Source organism: Tripterygium wilfordii, chromosome 1 (assembly GCF_013401445.1).
Source record: "Tripterygium wilfordii isolate XIE 37 chromosome 1, ASM1340144v1, whole genome shotgun sequence".
Classification (NCBI taxonomy): domain Eukaryota; kingdom Viridiplantae; phylum Streptophyta; class Magnoliopsida; order Celastrales; family Celastraceae; genus Tripterygium; species Tripterygium wilfordii.
The window spans coordinates 562,398-578,230 of NC_052232.1; the positions used below are offsets into that span (position 1 = coordinate 562,398).

Consider the following 15,833-nt stretch of genomic DNA (forward strand, 5'->3'; position numbering starts at 1 on the left):
CTTTCTATATAATGAAGTATAATTATCTTCTTAAAAAAAAAGAAAAAAAGAACAAGACAATCCAGATCTAGAATCAAAACAAATACTAATATCATTTTTCATTGACAGATAAGCCACCAGTCGTTGGTGTTTTTTTATAATTTCTCGTGGGCTTCCATGAGATAAATAGTTTATGTTAACAAGTGTCTTGAATTCCACCCTTGATATTAACTATTTATAAAAAGTCATATTTTTAAAAAACGTAAGGACAAAAATGCAATATGACAGTGATATGCCTTCCAAATTAATGGATTAAAATTAAAGACTCTTCAATTATAAATAAATTGTGGAGTCCGAGGATCCGACGTGAAGTTTTGTGCCTGATATTAATTTGGGTGTGTTATTTATCTATAGCAGCCATTTTTGAACGGAAGTTAAAGAGTATCAAAAAGTCTAGTAGAATATTATATATATATTAATATGTGGACGAGTCTCTGCTACGGACGATTTTAACGGACAGATGCGGTATTCATGACTTGACAGCATGACACCCCACTGGATGCACTTCTTTTTTGTAGCCACACCACATATTAATATATTAATATAAGTAAACATTGACTCAGAAGGTATATTGCTTTCATAACCTCCCGACCCCGTCACAGCTTTATTTTAGGAAAATCTCTCTCCTCTTTCACTCGAATTTATAATCTCCTTAGTTTGGAGAAGTGAGTAATTGATCACTTTGTTATAGGTCTGAGTGGGCTAAGCATGATATTTTTCTGAAATAAAAATGTTATGTGGGTGGACCATGCAAGATATTTATGGGAGGTTAAGAAAAAAATAAATCCGTTATGGTTATGCGAGGTTAGGAAAACCCATAGAGATACGCTGGACAATTACTTGGATGTAAAATTGCATACATGTGAAGCAAATCTCAGTGTGGTCCTTTTATTAAAAACAAGTAAACAATGACTAAGAAGACAAAGACATTCGTCACAAACAGAGTGACCAATTTAGCCCTTTTATTTGAAACAATTACTTCACATGAAATCACTCAATTCCCATTATCCAACCGTTGAAGGATAATCTGAACACCATGTTGTGGCCGGAGAAGAAGAACCTGAATCGGCGAGTGAGCATAAGTTGGAGACAGTGTGAAGCTATATCGTTGCAGAATCATGGAAAGAGCAATTTTGGCTTCATTGAGTGCAAAGTTATAGCCAACGCACATTCTGGGTCCAATCCCGAATGGGAAGAATGCAGAGGCATCGTTCTTGGTAGCTTTTGCAACTCCTTCGGCAAATCTGTCTGGTTTAAAGAGATGAACATCTTCTCCCCATATCTCCGGATCATGGTGAAAACTTATAATTGGGAGATAAAAATTCATTGTAGATGGTAGATTCATGTTTCCAAGTCGGATTTCTCGATTAACTTTTCGGATCAGTCCCATTGCTGGAGGGTACAATCTCAATGTCTCGTTAAGGATCATACTCATCTGCCCAGAAATCAAACAGAAAATTAGTATCTTGATAGTACGCATTTACATACATAGCTAGCGGTAATGTAACTTTTGATCACCGAAAGAATTGTCAATTTCCAACTCAGTCATTAAACGTTCTAACTTGATAATCTAAAGTTGAAAATTGTTCTAATTAATATGCACACGGGTAGATTTCTCACTATATGGTCAGATTCTTTATATCGATTTTTTTATGTCACATCAACAGTTTGACTGTCCGAATAGTCAAAAATCTGCATGAGTACGCATGTTGTAACAATTTTCAACTTTGGATTCTCAAGTTGGAATGTTTGAACATTCGATGACTGAATCGGACCTGATCAACTCCTTCAGTAATCAAAAATTGCATGACGACTATGTAAATATGTAGAATGAGCAATTAATATATAGGTTTGTGTGTTTTTCTTACAATTTTGAGCTTGGAAACCCCATCTGAGTGTGGATTTTGATCACCAAACAAATTCTGAACTTCTTTTCTTGCTTCTTCTTGCCAATCTGTGTTTAGTGCTAGAAGCAGAATTGCCCATGAAAGCAAGTTAGTAGTGGTTTCTTGTCCGGCGACGTACATTCCCTTGCACTCATCGATCACATTCTCCACTGTAATCCTCTTGGACTCATCAGCATCATGAGCTGCCTTTAGAAGTAATCCAAGAAAGTCTCTTCCATAATCTTCTGCTTCTCCACACATGACTGTCTTTTCTCTCTTCCTTATTATTTCTAAAATGGAGCTCCTCATATCGCTCACCAGCTTCTGCGATTCCTTTTCGCCATCGGTTCCAAGTATCTTACTGATGGTTGAAGACCACAGACTTGAAGGAGGTCTATGAGCTATCGTGAGCACTTTCCTTAGCTTCTCAAATATGTCCTTCCCCTCTACAAAATTGCTTCCAAAAGCTGATCTTGAAATCACTTCGGATGTAAATAACTTGAATTCCTCAAACACCTCAATTTCTCCACCTTCATGGTTTTTCCATCTTTTTAGCATCATCTCACCACTAGCAACCATTTCTGGTACCAAGTTCATCTGCAATATACAATACCAATTGTAAGTAGGGGGATATATCTACTATGCCTATGAGTAGTAATTGTAAGTAAGTAAAGGGTTTCCTTGCATGGGCCAAAGGCGTTAATTGGAAGGTTTTGTGGTGCTAACTCCTTAATTTTGTGTGTTTCGGCCTCGTTTTACCTATCATCGACACGGAGCGGGCAGGATTGATGACCCGAGTTTAGAATTGGCTCAGCTATTCGTTGAGCTTGTTGGGCTGGAAAATTCTTAGTTACCAAAAAAATAGAATGAAAGAGGGTTTGGCTACTTACTTTTAAGGTCTCTCCATGGAAAGCATGATTGGCCAACTTGCGCATGTTGGACCATTGTTCACCTTCAAATGAAACAAGACTGTTTCCTATAAGCTTCTTGGTATGACTGATTAAATCTCTTTTTGGGTAAGCTTTCTCCTTGTTATTCAGTATCTCTCTCACAAGCTCTCGCTCCGACACAAACAAGTGAGGTTTCGGACCAAACCAGAACAGAAAATTCTTCCCTGCATCCAAAAGAAAGAAAGCTTAATTAATGACCATATATAAATTTAGCTTGAAGTAGATTAAGCAATACACATATAATGAAGAAACCCCAATTTTGTTACCATAAGTGTTGATCCAATGGTCGTAATGAGGCTCCACCTTTGGAAAGATGTCATGGGAGAGAGACATAGGTCTTGAGATGGATTGCTTCATTTGCATCATCTCATTTACACTTCCATACATGAATTTGTATTGAGGGCCTTTGATCCCTTGTGAGGCCATTTGCTTTTGTAGCTCAATGGGTTTCCACCATACATTGTGAAGAAACTTGAAGAGGAGGAAGACAAGGTACAAGCATAGAGGACCAACAATTAGGGTTACTAAGCTCATGACTGGACTTCCTAGATTAATCAATAAAACGATGGAGCCTCTACTTTGTTCAAGCTTTCATTCTATGGCACTTATATAGACAACTTTGGAGAATATTATCATCACTAGTTTTTTTTTTTTTGTTTTTTTTTTTTTTTGCATGGGGTCTTGAAATAAGGACCAAATACCTAGTAAGTAAACGAAAAATACAAGAAGAGACATGCCAATTTAAGATATAGTTTGTCTTATATGCATGAACAAAATGGGAAAGTATATGGTCAAAAGAAGTTAATTATAGTAACTTCTACGAAGCTTGTTAATGGCCCCATTGCGGCAGACATGTCATTAGTGATGACTCATGAGTCACGATCTCATGATAATATTCTTTATTATTTAGATGGCTTCCCGATTGATGGCTATTTGTTATTGTATATAGTCAAATATATACACACACACAAGAGAGAGGAATGTTCGCCCATGCTTGATGTCTTCCGCCAGTTCTGACCTAGTTGACGTATTTATAAATTCTATATGCACCAGCACTGACTTTCAGCCCAGACCTTTCTTCTGCCATGTGCCGTTAACTGAGTTATATATATTATTTTATATCACTAAAAAAATGACAGGTAACGCTTAATTTACTATAGATTAACGCTTTATTTGTGTGATATGTATGTGTGAGAATGTGTGTGTATATATATATATAGCCACCGGGGGTTAATTAGTCCAGTCCAGTCCAAGGTGCATGAGGTTAATTGATATCATGATGTATTATTTTTAATATTAACAACATCAAATCCCCTTTTCGTCATGGCGGGTTCAATATTTTAGTCAATAATTTAGCAAGATAAGTCGTCTTTAGGGGCATATTATCTTAATAATTGGGAATCAAAAGTATCTTTGAATAACTCCAGTCTTCCTGAGGGGAAAAAAAATGATTAGATGGTGGGTTTGGTTTGGCCATTTTCTGTTTCCATACGGTTCATATAGAGCGTTAAGGTTGTTCATGGTCGATTTCGGTAGGGTATTTTTTTCCCCCAGTTTTTGACATAAAAATAACCAATTGGCAGTCATCACTAACATATATTTGACAATAACCAAACAATCGATCAATTTGGTTTGTCACGATTTTTTTTACATCTCTACATAGAGGTATCATGGATATTTCTACTTGTTTCATTGGTTTTTAGGCCCAACTCACTTGAAAGGGCTCCATTCACGGATTGCCGCTTGGGCCGCTTCGACATCAAAACCCAATGGGCTCTATTGTCTCAAATTCCGTATATTAAAAATGGGCCTCCATCATTACTTTCAGGCCTTGAGCCATCGGTCTTCCTTGCTTCGTTTCTCTTGGCCTTAAGCCCTCTAGATCTGTGTTTGGCAAAAGGGTATCGATATTTGCACACAAATTTGGACTCAATACACGCATATTTTTTAAAAATATTTTAGTTTACCAATTTATCCTTAAATGAAATTACTTTAAAACCTATTTACTTTTTGCACCCATATATTTTACTCAATACAATACAATTAAATTTAACTTTGTAACCCTAATCTTTTAGTTAAATTTTTATACGAAGGATCGTTCTCCTCTCGCCTCCTATCTTCTCTTAGTCTTCCATCTTTCTCCCAATATTGGATATTCATGGATTACAAGAACAATATTCTGATAGAGAATTCAATGTCTTCGCCTAGTTACATTGAAGAAGATAGGAAACTTGCTGAAAATTATGAAAAAAAAAACACTACAGAGAATCTCGTAGAAAACAATGAAGAGAGCGATATTGGACAAAATCCCCCCAATAAAGTAAGTATATAATTTTTTTTATTTTAATTGTGTTAATATGATATTGTTAAACCCTTCCATGTTTGATGACGGAGGACATAAGATTTATCCTCCAATATAGAAATTTTAACCACCATCTTTTTATTTTCGAGTGTGGTGTATATTTAAGAATTGATTGTTATCGTGATTTGACATTCCCTTTGTTGTTTACTACAAAAACGGTATGCAAGATTTTATTAGAATTTTTTCCAATAATATGAAGTCTTTTTTGTCTATTTCTCCTTAATATAATTCAATAATATCAAGTCTTTTGTGTCTATTTTTCCACTTTATAAACTTAATCTACAGAATTGATTTTGAAATAATTATCAAAAATATTTTAATGATTATTAAAGGAAGGAAGTTGAGATATATATGGATGGGGAAAGGGTAGTTTAGGATATTAAATATTATATAATTAATATGTATGAAAGGGTTTTTTAGGAAACTCAGTGTGTGTATTGAAAACCAATTAAGAGTGTAATTAAGTAATTGTGTGTGTTGAGTTCAATATCGTGTGCAAATATCGGCTCCCTTGACAAAATTATCAATTTGTTGTCCAAACATGTTTTGAACTTTCTTTTCTTGCGTCCTCCTGCCATTCTGATTTCTGAATGGATTGTTAGGAACATAATTGCTCATGATAGTAAGTCATGTCAAGACGATATCTCACATTGAATTGGCATTAACCCAACGGCCTTGTATAAAGTAAAACTCTAACACCTCTTACACAAACGACATATTTTCTGAGCCTAAAAAATCAATGACGACGGGTCTGTGGTCTAGAACGGACAATATATATCTTGAGTTAGATTTTCAACAAGTTAAGCTGAGCCATCAAATCAATATTCCGGGCTGTAATTTATTTTATTGATTAACATACCCCATTTAGAGTGATACTAGATACTGAATGAGGAAATTTTGACAGTTGGCTAGCTTGATTAGGAAAGTATAAGTAGTAGTTGGCTAGCTTGATTAGGAAAGTAAAGTAGTACCATCTTTGTCAAGAACTATGTTTGCCACAAATACTATATATATAGAACCCATATGGATGCATGCTTAAGAACAAATCATCATATCAACTTACAAAACAAATTATCACCTCCAATTAGTATTCTTACACAGAAAAAGAAGAAAACATGGCAAGGCTTTCTTGGGCTTCCGTTGCCTTAATCCTTCTCATTGCCATCTCATTTGCCGTTGAAGTCTCATATGTATATATGTATACATCACTATTATAATAACTAATAACCATATGTTTATATATATATATATGTGTGTGCGCGTGTGTGTGTATGTATATTGTTTCCAATCTGATTTTGTTTGGAATAATATCTACAGGCTGGCCCGGAGGGATCGGTCCCCATACACAGTAAGAGCTGAGTTTAATTAATTTTTTTTAATTATATGATTAAGTTAAATTGACAATACTAATTGCAAAAGGATGTGATATCTCATTGTTTTTTTTGTCAAAGTCATCCCAAATGTTGGGATGGACACACATGATCCATGTAAAATCGGAGGTTCCACATGATCCATATGAAATCGTGAGCGTCGTCCATCTCAATATTTGAGATAACGAAGATAAAAAAAAACCATTGAATCCGTAAGATTGTTGTACTAATAGAGTGTTGTTGATAAATTTTGAGGTTAGAATGTCCGGCGGCGTGCCACTATCGATGCTCGGCAACCTCACACAAGAACCCATGCCTGTTCTTCTGCAATAAGTGTTGCAGGAAATGCTTGTGTGTTCCTTCAGGCACCTATGGACACAAGGAAGAATGTCCCTGCTACAATAATTGGAAAACAAAGGAGGGCAATCCCAAGTGTCCTTGATATTCATACCATGACAATTATTTTAATTTTCTTTATCGTGGGTTATAAAAATGATGGTGTATAATTAGTTGTCTGGCTATTTGAAATAAATGTATTGCTCTATACATATCATGAATAATAATAATAATAATAATAATTTATTATTACTTATTTCTAAAACAAATATTTTTGTATTTGTGATTCACATATAGAGATTCATTAGTCCATTTTAGTTTTCCACAAATGATCAAAAAAATATTATTAATTAATTAATTATATGATTGAATTAGAATTAATACGAATTTAATTATTAGAAAATTGTACAAATTTTTACAAGTTTATCAATTAAATAGACTAATGTTCAATAGAATAGATGGGAGTTTGTGAGAATTAGTCGAGTAGAAACTCCTATTTATAAAGGGAACCAGGGTAATAATGCATGGACCAAATTGTCCTTCAAAAACTAGTCATTTATAGTTGTTAGTATGACTATTTTGGTCTTTTACAAATGATGTTTTGAATTTATCATCGAAAAGGACACAAATACCCCACATATAAGCAGTTTTATAACTATCACATAGGAAATGGCATTTTACCCATAAACCACTTTTTCTGGTATTCAGGCCGGGCCTCTATTTAATGTTTCGCTTGCAGGCCCTACCTTATTATGGGCTTACGCAGTCCTCCTCCCCTAGGCGACATTCATTGCTTACAAAACCCTCCATCAGTAGGGTTTAAGTTTAAGCACTCACCAACTAATTCATTCATGCCCACAAAATCTTGATTTATTGTTTAATTTGGTAATTCTCTCTCGTTTAACAAAGCTACGGCCGATTTAATTTTTTTTTTTGAGACCCCATTTTATGACCTCCATTTTATCTCAAATCCACGTGAAGTGTTGAATGTTATCACGACACATAATATTATTGGTAAAATGAGAGTATGTAGCATTGCTCGGATAATTAAAAAGAAAACTACAAACAATATTAATTGTGTCAACCAGCTGAGTCATCAAATCAATATTCCTCATATGGAATGTAATTTATTTTATTGGTAAACATGCCCATTTTTCGAGTGATACCAAATATAATTACCATTTACGAGGAAATCTTGAGAGTTGGCTACCTTAATTAGGAAAGTAAGTAATACTATATTTTTTAGAACCATGTTGCCAAAAATACTATATATATATATATATATATATATATAGGATCCAATTAAGTGTATGCATGCTTAAGAACAAATCTTCCAATCAACTTGCAAACAAATTAGTACCTCCAATTTATATTCTTACACAGAAAAAGAAGAAAATATGGCAAGGCTTTCTTGGGCTTCCATTGCCTTAATCCTTATCCTTGCCATTTCATTTGCTGTTGAAGTCTCATATGTATGTATACATCACTATTATAATAAGTAATAACCATATTATATATATATATATATAGTTTCCAATTAGTTTCCAATCTGATTTTCTTTTTTGGAATAATGTTTACAGGCTGGCGGAGAGGGATCAGTCACCATAGAACGTAAGAGCTGAGTTTAATTTTTTTTTTTAATTATATAATTGAGTTAAAATTGGAATACGAATTGCGAAAATGATAAAGATTTCAATATTTTTTGTTCCAGTTATCCCAATACTAATTAAGTGTGGTTTGGTAAATTTTGAGGTTAGAATGTCCGCCGGCGTGCGACTACCGATGCTCGGCAACCTCACACCAGAAGCCATGCCTGCTGTACTGCAATATGTGTTGCAAGAAATGCTTGTGTGTTCCTTCGGGCACCTATGGACACAAGGAAGAATGTCCCTGCTACAATAATTGGAAGACTAAGGAGGGCAAGCCCAAGTGTCCTTGATATTCATCCCATGACAATTATTTTAATTTTTCTTTTTTATGGGTTACAAAGATGATATATGAATATATCTACCTAACTCAAATAAATGTATTGGTATATCATGAATAATAATAATAATACATCTTAATATCTTATTATTGGCAAGAGTTTCAAAACTAAAATCTTCTGACACAAATGAGAATTTTAAATTTAACCCAAAACCCAAAAACAAAATAGGAGTGCAACTCAATGAGTGCGGCCCTTACCCTCTTAAGAAACCACTCTTTCAAGCTTAAAGATGTTAGTTAGAGAGAATTCAACCAGTTGAGAACCACGACTTGGGTTGAATTTGAGGACTCCGCTTCGCACAAGGGACGACACCAGGATACTATACATTGTTGATTAATTATATGATTGAATTAGAATATGAATTTAATTATTAGAAACTTGTACAATTTGTTTACAAATTTATCAATTTACAATTAAATAGACCAATGATCAATAGAATAGATGGGTGTCCACTGTAATTCAAATTACACCCACAATTGGAAAAAAAAAATATTTAAAAAGAAATCATGATTTTGCTTTGTTTACGATTCCAAATATATATATATTTCATAAACAAAAATTGAATTCATACGAAAGAGACATATAAAGTTTTGAGTTTATATCCAACGATACAGAATTGTCATATCTTCATCTTCATGTTCAGTTTAATTTTTGTTTCGAACAAAACAAATGTGGTTGGATTCGTAAATACGATCAACATACAAATACATATTTTCGAAATTAAAAGAAATCCAAATTATAGGAAGTAGGTTTTCACTGTAATTTGTGATTCTATTTCTGTTCTGCCCTATCTTTTTTTGACTTTTAATCCCGAGTAAATCGACGTCGTTTTCGAATTATACACTCGCAACGAAACCGAATCTGCAAGATCCCAACTTAGGCAGATTTTCTGTGGAGCAGTTACTCAGTAATCATAGATACTGAAAGCTAAATCTATAAATACACTGCCTCTTTCTCTTCAATCGCATTACCAAACATTTCTTGCTATTTGAAGAAGAAAAATTCACAATGGGTGTTTTCACATTGGAAACAGAGAATGCCGCAACAGTTGCACCAGAAAAACTGTTCCAGGCCGTTGTTCTTGATTGTGATACCATTGGCCCCAAGGCTGTGCCGCAGGCCATCAAGTCTGTTGAAACCCTTGAAGGCAATGGCGGAGCGGGAACCATCAAGAAGATCACTTTCGGTGAAGGTAATTACTTTGTAGTTTATGCTACCTATATTGACATCGAAAATTATAAAGATCTCAATTGTTTAAATCCTGTGAGTATTAATTTATTGTCGATGTGTTTTAGCGGCGAGCCATTTGGGTTACGTGAAGCACAGGGTTGATTCAATAGACAAGGAGAAGTTCATATACAATTACACTGTAATAGAAGGCGGTGCCTTGGATGACACGCTTGAGAAGATCACATATGAGAACAAGATAGTGCCTTCGCTGGATGGAGGATCTGTCTGGAAGACGACCTGCAAGTTTTATCCCAAAGGGGACAAGCAAGTTGATGAAGAGAAATGCAAGAATGCCATGGAAAGGGCCTCTGGGATTCTCAAGGCTATTGCAGCCTATCTTATGGCAAATCCTAACTAATTGCTTAGCTTTTATGGGATTTTATTTGTTCTGTTCATCTATGAAGGATCAAGCTCATGCCTTTGATCATGTTTTCAGTAAATAAATCTGCCCTCATTTGGCTTGGAAGATTAACTTTTCAATTATATATATATATATATATATATATATATATATATATATATATATTTTTTTTTTTTTTTTTTTTGGGTAACCGAGAACGACTCTATATAAGTTTGTCTTTTAGACAACCGACATAAACCTAAACTCGGGCCGTCAGGTCTGTGCACACAAAAATATCACATGACTACGGTTGAAATTCTTTTCATATCCACCATTTCACCTGTAGAACAAATCAAGGTTTTACAAGGAAATAAAATGGGATTAAATTAAACAGAGAATCCAAATCATATTTTTAGTTTATACCATCACTACCAAAAAAATTTCTTACACATGAATGAAGATATGAGGCTGTATAAATGATCTGCGCGCAGAGATGAAATGCGGGAAGCCGGGCGACAAACGAACAAATTATGTGTCTTATTGGAAAGAATCTGGCCTATTTCTGTGACAGTGAATGATAGAAGAAATGAAGTATTCAAATGTTCCCAATAGAAAACTGTACTGTGAAGGAATGTTTTCATAAGACTGCAGCTCTGCCATAAGAATTTGGGAGGGAAAAGCAAGTTGATGAAGAGGAGCTCTTGAGTTCCGGACATGGTTCGGGGAAAACAGTTTCTGATGTGCCGGAAACATTTGAACACACCCAAGAAGTGAGCGATCCAGGGTTTAGTGATAGAGATATGTTGAATAGACAAATAGAAGTGAAGGGAGACTCTTGAATTCCAGAAAAGTTTCCAGCTACAGTGATGTTTTTGCCGACGACATTCTGCACGGTGATTTGCTCCAGAATTGGGAGAGCAGTAGGATCATAATGGTCGTCCGGATGGGACCAGGAATGACCTATGGCAGCAAATGCCGTATCGATGTTTTCCATTTCAACATGAGATATAATGATCTCTTCTATATAACCACCTCTTCCCTTTGTTGTTCTGAATTCAATGCCACTGAATGAGTTGTATAGATGGACACGATCCACTTGCACATTCGAAATCCCGCCGGACATTTCACTACCAAAGGCAATACAGGATCCAGAAGATGACCGGAGGAGGACATTTCTAATGTGTACGTCTCTAGTCGGTCTTCCATAGGCAATGCCATACTCATCCCAGCCACTCTTGAGGGCAATTGCATCGTAACCTATGTTAATGATGCTCTCCTCTATGCATACGTTATCAGATGAATCTGCAAGCAATTTTTTTGCCAAAAAAAAAAATCAGGAAAATTGCTCTCACAACTTCAGAAGTACTAACACATTCTATAAAGAAATCGTATATCAGCCAAAATAATGAAGATAACAACATTTAAAATAGTTCAGCAGGGCCTAAAGCAACAGACAGCAGCAGGGAAGAAGGTGGCTTAGTGTTCAAGTATAAAGTAGAATTTACGATAAAATGGGCAATTCTGGAAGTATGGATTTCCAGTCCATTAAGCAGATACTGTTCAAAACTAACAGATGCAGAGATGCTCCATGCTTCAATGCAATCTGCGATATTATTAGCATTCTTGAACTAATTCCCTCAACGGACAGCTTATTATTCAATTTTTATGATTTTTATCATTTAAAGCAGTCCCAACAATGAGTCCAGACAATTATAAGGTTATATAAAGATTGAGTGAGCCACTAGGGAACCTTATTCATGTTTTCTCTTTTGGATCACCGGTGGAGGGGGTTGATACGTTCAAGTGTTTCCGTAAGAGAAAGTATGACATGCTATCCACTTAATTAACAAGAAAACTTCACAGATTTCTCAAAACCAAGGACCAAAGATAAAGACTACAGTTTTCTACTTTGCATTACAGATGAGCAGCATACAATCCGTTCATACGTATCCAACAAGAAAGAAACTGGGAAGTAAATAATAATCACAAACCTGGGACTACACCAACGGTATGAGGGGAATCCGGAGGAGCGGTGACTGATATATTTTGTACAAGTACATTACTGCAACACATTCGTTTACATATAAGAGTAAGCTAAGTATTCTAAAAAAATTGACAAATATCCAAATAAGAAGCACTACAGTCAAAAGGGAGGGTTGAGCCAAGCCAACATACCTGCAATAGACTGGATGGATGTTATATGCAGGGGCATTCAAGAAGGTCAGGTTCGAAACTACTACAGTTTGAGAATTTACAATTTCCACGAGATGAGGGCGGCTGTAGTTTAGAGAATGAGAATTGAACCAATCCCACCAAATTGAGCCTTGCCCATCTATGGTTCCATTATCCCCTAAAACAGTACCAAGTTCAGAATTCAGACACATGAGACTAAGCTACTCAAAGGTAATTACTTAATCACAAAATCAGAAATGCGCTAACCTGTAATAACAACATCCCGCAGCCTGTATCCATTTATTAAGCTTTGATATCTACCTCCAGGAAGTTCTATCCCGCGACCATATGATGGCAGGGGTTCAACGACTTCCCAATGAGATGGATCCTAAACAAGCATGGAAAACATCAGTGAATTCATTAAGTAAATTTTCACATGGTTGGAAGTAATTTCTTTGGTCATTTGTTCTATAAAGAGCATACAACAACCTGAGATCCAAGAATAACGGCACCCTTTTCCAAGAATAGAGTGAGATGGCTGGTAAGATTGAAACTTCCGGTGAGCCACCTTCCCGGTGGCACGTACAGCTGAGCACCACCCTTGTCTGCAAAGGACTTGAGATAGAAAATGGCATTTTGGAAGGCAAGGGTATTCAATGTTTTTCCATCTCCAACAGCACCAAACTCCGAGATGGATACACTGTGGGGTCTTGGCTCTAAACTCGGCTTATCATCACAGATTCCATTACTCCCTTGTCCATTAATATTCACAGCAGAGCTTAATGCCAGCAGCAATAGGAATGCCACCTGAAATGGCAAGGAACCAGACCCTGTGAATGAAATAAAAAATTGCAGATGATCCTTTTGTAATGATGCCAAGCAAGGGTAACAAATGACATGATATTCCAATTAAAGCAAATGAATGACCCTCGGCAAATTCAATCTCATTAGACAAATGAACAAATCTAAAAAATACAAAATGTTTCAGAATCCAATGAAATCAAGATTGCCCAGAGAGGCCAGGCTTATATACCCAGAAAGAAAATCTGCAATTTATAAAGTCATACCACAACTACAGAGAGCAAAGAAATGGATAACAGGAGTTCGCATCATATGAGATTGAATTCTGTATCAGATAACAAAATCTGTAAGAACCCATAAAGCTGACAAACGATACACTTCGAAGAATCTCTACTAGATCCCCAATAGCCAACAAACCCATGTAATCAAACTCTGGAATTTACCCCCCTTGGAAAGCATAGGAGAAAAGAAAAATCAATGAAAAGCAGAATTAAACAAAACCCAGATGAGGAAAACGTACTTACTGGCATCTTCATGGGTCAGAGCCTCTAAAAACACTATCCAGAGACGCAAAACAGAGAGTCTGATTCCCTGTTTTGCAGAGAACCCACTGCAAATGGAAGAAAAGGGGAGAAGAAGAAGAAACAGCAGCACCGCAAAAGGGCAACTTGCTTGTAAGTATGTGAATTATAGGCATTAATTATTTATTTATATAAATGACAGAAGAACTATCAAATCCAATCAAATTTATACATGGTAAGCAAAGAAATGACAGCTTTCCATGCACATATATGCTAAGAAATTTATTCAGGGCAGCATATATGGCCAGTGCAAAAGAGAAAAATTATTTCCTCATAAAAAATTAGAAAAATTAATTAAAAAATATTCTGACATTATTGCACTAATTGGTAATTAGCCTCTATTACAATATGATTAATAACGTCTCTCGCCGACAAATTTGTCTGAAACGCCTATCCATTAGAGAGAGAAAGCACTGTGTGTTGATGTGAGAGACTAACATTTAGCGGCAGTTTAGTGGCTTAACACTGTTTCCCTTTGTTTTACATTCGCTAAGATTTCATTAGTGAGAAAACAGAATAAGCAGGCGATCGTTAATTTAGCCTGTTGGTGCACCAAAGTTCCGTGAAACACTTGAGGTCATGGTGCCATGTATGTAAATAAAAAAATTGTAATATAGAAACAATATAAATTGCAAAAATATCAACAATTACTTGAAATGAGCGCTTTAATAAGCAAATAACAAATTAAATGGAAACATTTGGTAATGGAAATGCATCCTAAAATAGGTGCTTTAAAATTTAGTGATGTAAATGTGCCTATTATTTATATTCAAAAAATGTAATTTATTATATCAATATACTATTTTTTGATTTTGAGTACTACGTCTATGGATTTCAAACACATTTAGATTGTAATAACATATTTGAAGCTAAACAATTTTCTTGTTATCAGAAATTGTGTTCTGATCCAATTTCTCTTGTCATCATATGAAAAATTTTGTGCGCACGAGTATGACGGTTCTAGTTTAAGTACATAGCGAGCATGCAAAGAATTATTTTTGTATAATATCGTTATCGATAATAAATAAATTTAAAACTCAATTATGATGAGCAAAATCAGTAATTAATTGTAGCCGGCGCAAACCCATTTGAACACGTGGAACGACACCTATGGCTATGGTGGCATAGAGAATAGGTAAATCGGTGGGTAATGAAAAATGATAGGAATCAAATAAGGTGTGGGGGGTCGGGGGACGAAGAGGAGTGCATGGGGTCTTGAGACAGCATGTGCGTTGACAGTGCATATAGAGAAAAGGTGGGACCCTCCTTCAATCATGGCAAAGAAGCTAGCCTGGCTTTAATCACTTGACAGAACACATTACAACAAACATAAAAACAACAAACACACAAACAACATAGAGAGAGAAGCATATGATAGTTTTTACATGCTTTACCATTTTAGTCCATAACTCCTTGGGCACCACAATTTCTCTAGGAGAGGCCATTGCTCCGCAATAGTAATATTTTGTCTGTTCTGGATCAATCCATATTGATTCATCACAAGCGCATACCAGTTTGAGTCCAAGAAAATATTAATTTACGTGGTTAGATGAAAACTACGTCCACGGGTAGCAGAAATCCATATTCACTGTGTAAAAGAAGAGATGTATGACATTTCTCTTTCAAAGAAAGGCTCTTTCACTCTCTATTTTTCTCTCTCACGACTATAACTATTACTATGTTACTCGGGCTATTATATTTCGCGCTTCACTTCTTCTCCAGAGCGACATGAGATTTAGAGTACGAAGCGCCCTCCCCACTCGATAGCTCATGTCCTTA

The 15,833-nt window shown here is 35.6% G+C and overlaps 4 protein-coding genes across 7 annotated transcripts; 2 read left to right on the plus strand and 2 right to left on the minus strand.

Annotated features, from left to right (window-relative positions):
* Nucleotides 1–902: 902 nt before the first annotated feature.
* Nucleotides 903–3,471, minus strand: LOC119997352 (cytochrome P450 CYP749A22-like). Its single transcript, XM_038844302.1, has 4 exons — nucleotides 3,142–3,471; nucleotides 2,816–3,039; nucleotides 1,908–2,522; nucleotides 903–1,474 (listed from the first exon to the last, which is right to left on the minus strand). Exons 1-4 carry the CDS (start codon nucleotides 3,407–3,409, stop codon nucleotides 1,034–1,036), a joined length of 1,548 nt encoding a protein of 515 aa, XP_038700230.1. The 5' UTR covers nucleotides 3,410–3,471; the 3' UTR covers nucleotides 903–1,033.
* A 4,869-nt stretch (nucleotides 3,472–8,340) lies between these two features.
* LOC120002124 (gibberellin-regulated protein 12-like) lies at nucleotides 8,341–8,882 on the plus strand. Its single transcript, XM_038850728.1, has 3 exons — nucleotides 8,341–8,415; nucleotides 8,524–8,554; nucleotides 8,701–8,882. Exons 1-3 carry the CDS (start codon nucleotides 8,341–8,343, stop codon nucleotides 8,880–8,882), a joined length of 288 nt encoding a protein of 95 aa, XP_038706656.1.
* Nucleotides 8,883–9,792: 910 nt separating this feature from the next.
* LOC119997407 (major allergen Pru ar 1-like) lies at nucleotides 9,793–10,610 on the plus strand. The gene is made up of 2 exons (XM_038844407.1): nucleotides 9,793–10,122; nucleotides 10,226–10,610. The coding sequence occupies exons 1-2, from the start codon at nucleotides 9,939–9,941 to the stop codon at nucleotides 10,516–10,518; spliced, it is 477 nt and encodes a 158-aa protein (XP_038700335.1). The 5' UTR covers nucleotides 9,793–9,938; the 3' UTR covers nucleotides 10,519–10,610.
* A 184-nt stretch (nucleotides 10,611–10,794) lies between these two features.
* On the minus strand, nucleotides 10,795–14,256 carry LOC119996358 (probable polygalacturonase). Of its 4 annotated transcripts, XM_038843064.1 has the most exons (7): nucleotides 13,994–14,256; nucleotides 13,740–13,798; nucleotides 13,162–13,502; nucleotides 12,940–13,060; nucleotides 12,676–12,850; nucleotides 12,492–12,562; nucleotides 10,795–11,802 (listed from the first exon to the last, which is right to left on the minus strand). In XM_038843064.1, the coding sequence occupies exons 2-7, from the start codon at nucleotides 13,783–13,785 to the stop codon at nucleotides 11,138–11,140; spliced, it is 1,419 nt and encodes a 472-aa protein (XP_038698992.1). In that variant the 5' UTR covers nucleotides 13,786–13,798; nucleotides 13,994–14,256; the 3' UTR covers nucleotides 10,795–11,137. The 4 variants fall into 4 exon arrangements, with proteins under 4 accessions (XP_038698992.1, XP_038699060.1, XP_038699137.1 ...); XM_038843132.1 differs by lacking the exon at nucleotides 13,740–13,798; XM_038843209.1 differs by lacking the exon at nucleotides 13,740–13,798 and having other exon boundaries at nucleotides 13,162–13,479; nucleotides 13,998–14,255.
* Nucleotides 14,257–15,833: the final 1,577 nt, after the last annotated feature.

Bases quoted from the DNA above. Each gene is read 5' to 3' on its own strand.
- LOC119997352 (XM_038844302.1), bottom strand. From the start codon at position 3,409: ATGAGCTTAGTAACCCTAATTGTTGGTCCTCTATGCTTGTACCTTGTC. The intron at 3,040-3,141 runs GTAACAAAATTG...TTTTGGATGCAG, and splicing joins CCATTGGATCAACACTTATG to GGAAGAATTTTCTGTTCTGG. The intron at 1,475-1,907 runs GTAAGAAAAACA...ATTTCTGGGCAG, and splicing joins GGGTTTCCAAGCTCAAAATT to ATGAGTATGATCCTTAACGA.
- LOC120002124 (XM_038850728.1), top strand. From the start codon at position 8,341: ATGGCAAGGCTTTCTTGGGCTTCCATTGCCTTAATCCTTATCCTTGCC. The intron at 8,416-8,523 runs GTATGTATACAT...TAATGTTTACAG, and splicing joins TTGCTGTTGAAGTCTCATAT to GCTGGCGGAGAGGGATCAGT. The intron at 8,555-8,700 runs GTAAGAGCTGAG...TTTTGAGGTTAG, and splicing joins GGGATCAGTCACCATAGAAC to AATGTCCGCCGGCGTGCGAC.
- LOC119997407 (XM_038844407.1), top strand. From the start codon at position 9,939: ATGGGTGTTTTCACATTGGAAACAGAGAATGCCGCAACAGTTGCACCA. The intron at 10,123-10,225 runs GTAATTACTTTG...GATGTGTTTTAG, and splicing joins GAAGATCACTTTCGGTGAAG to CGGCGAGCCATTTGGGTTAC.
- LOC119996358 (XM_038843064.1), bottom strand. From the start codon at position 13,785: ATGATGCGAACTCCTGTTATCCATTTCTTTGCTCTCTGTAGTTGTG. The intron at 13,503-13,739 runs GTATGACTTTAT...TTTCATTCACAG, and splicing joins CTTTGCTCTCTGTAGTTGTG to GGTCTGGTTCCTTGCCATTT. The intron at 12,851-12,939 runs GTTAGCGCATTT...GTACTGTTTTAG, and splicing joins GCGGGATGTTGTTATTACAG to GGGATAATGGAACCATAGAT.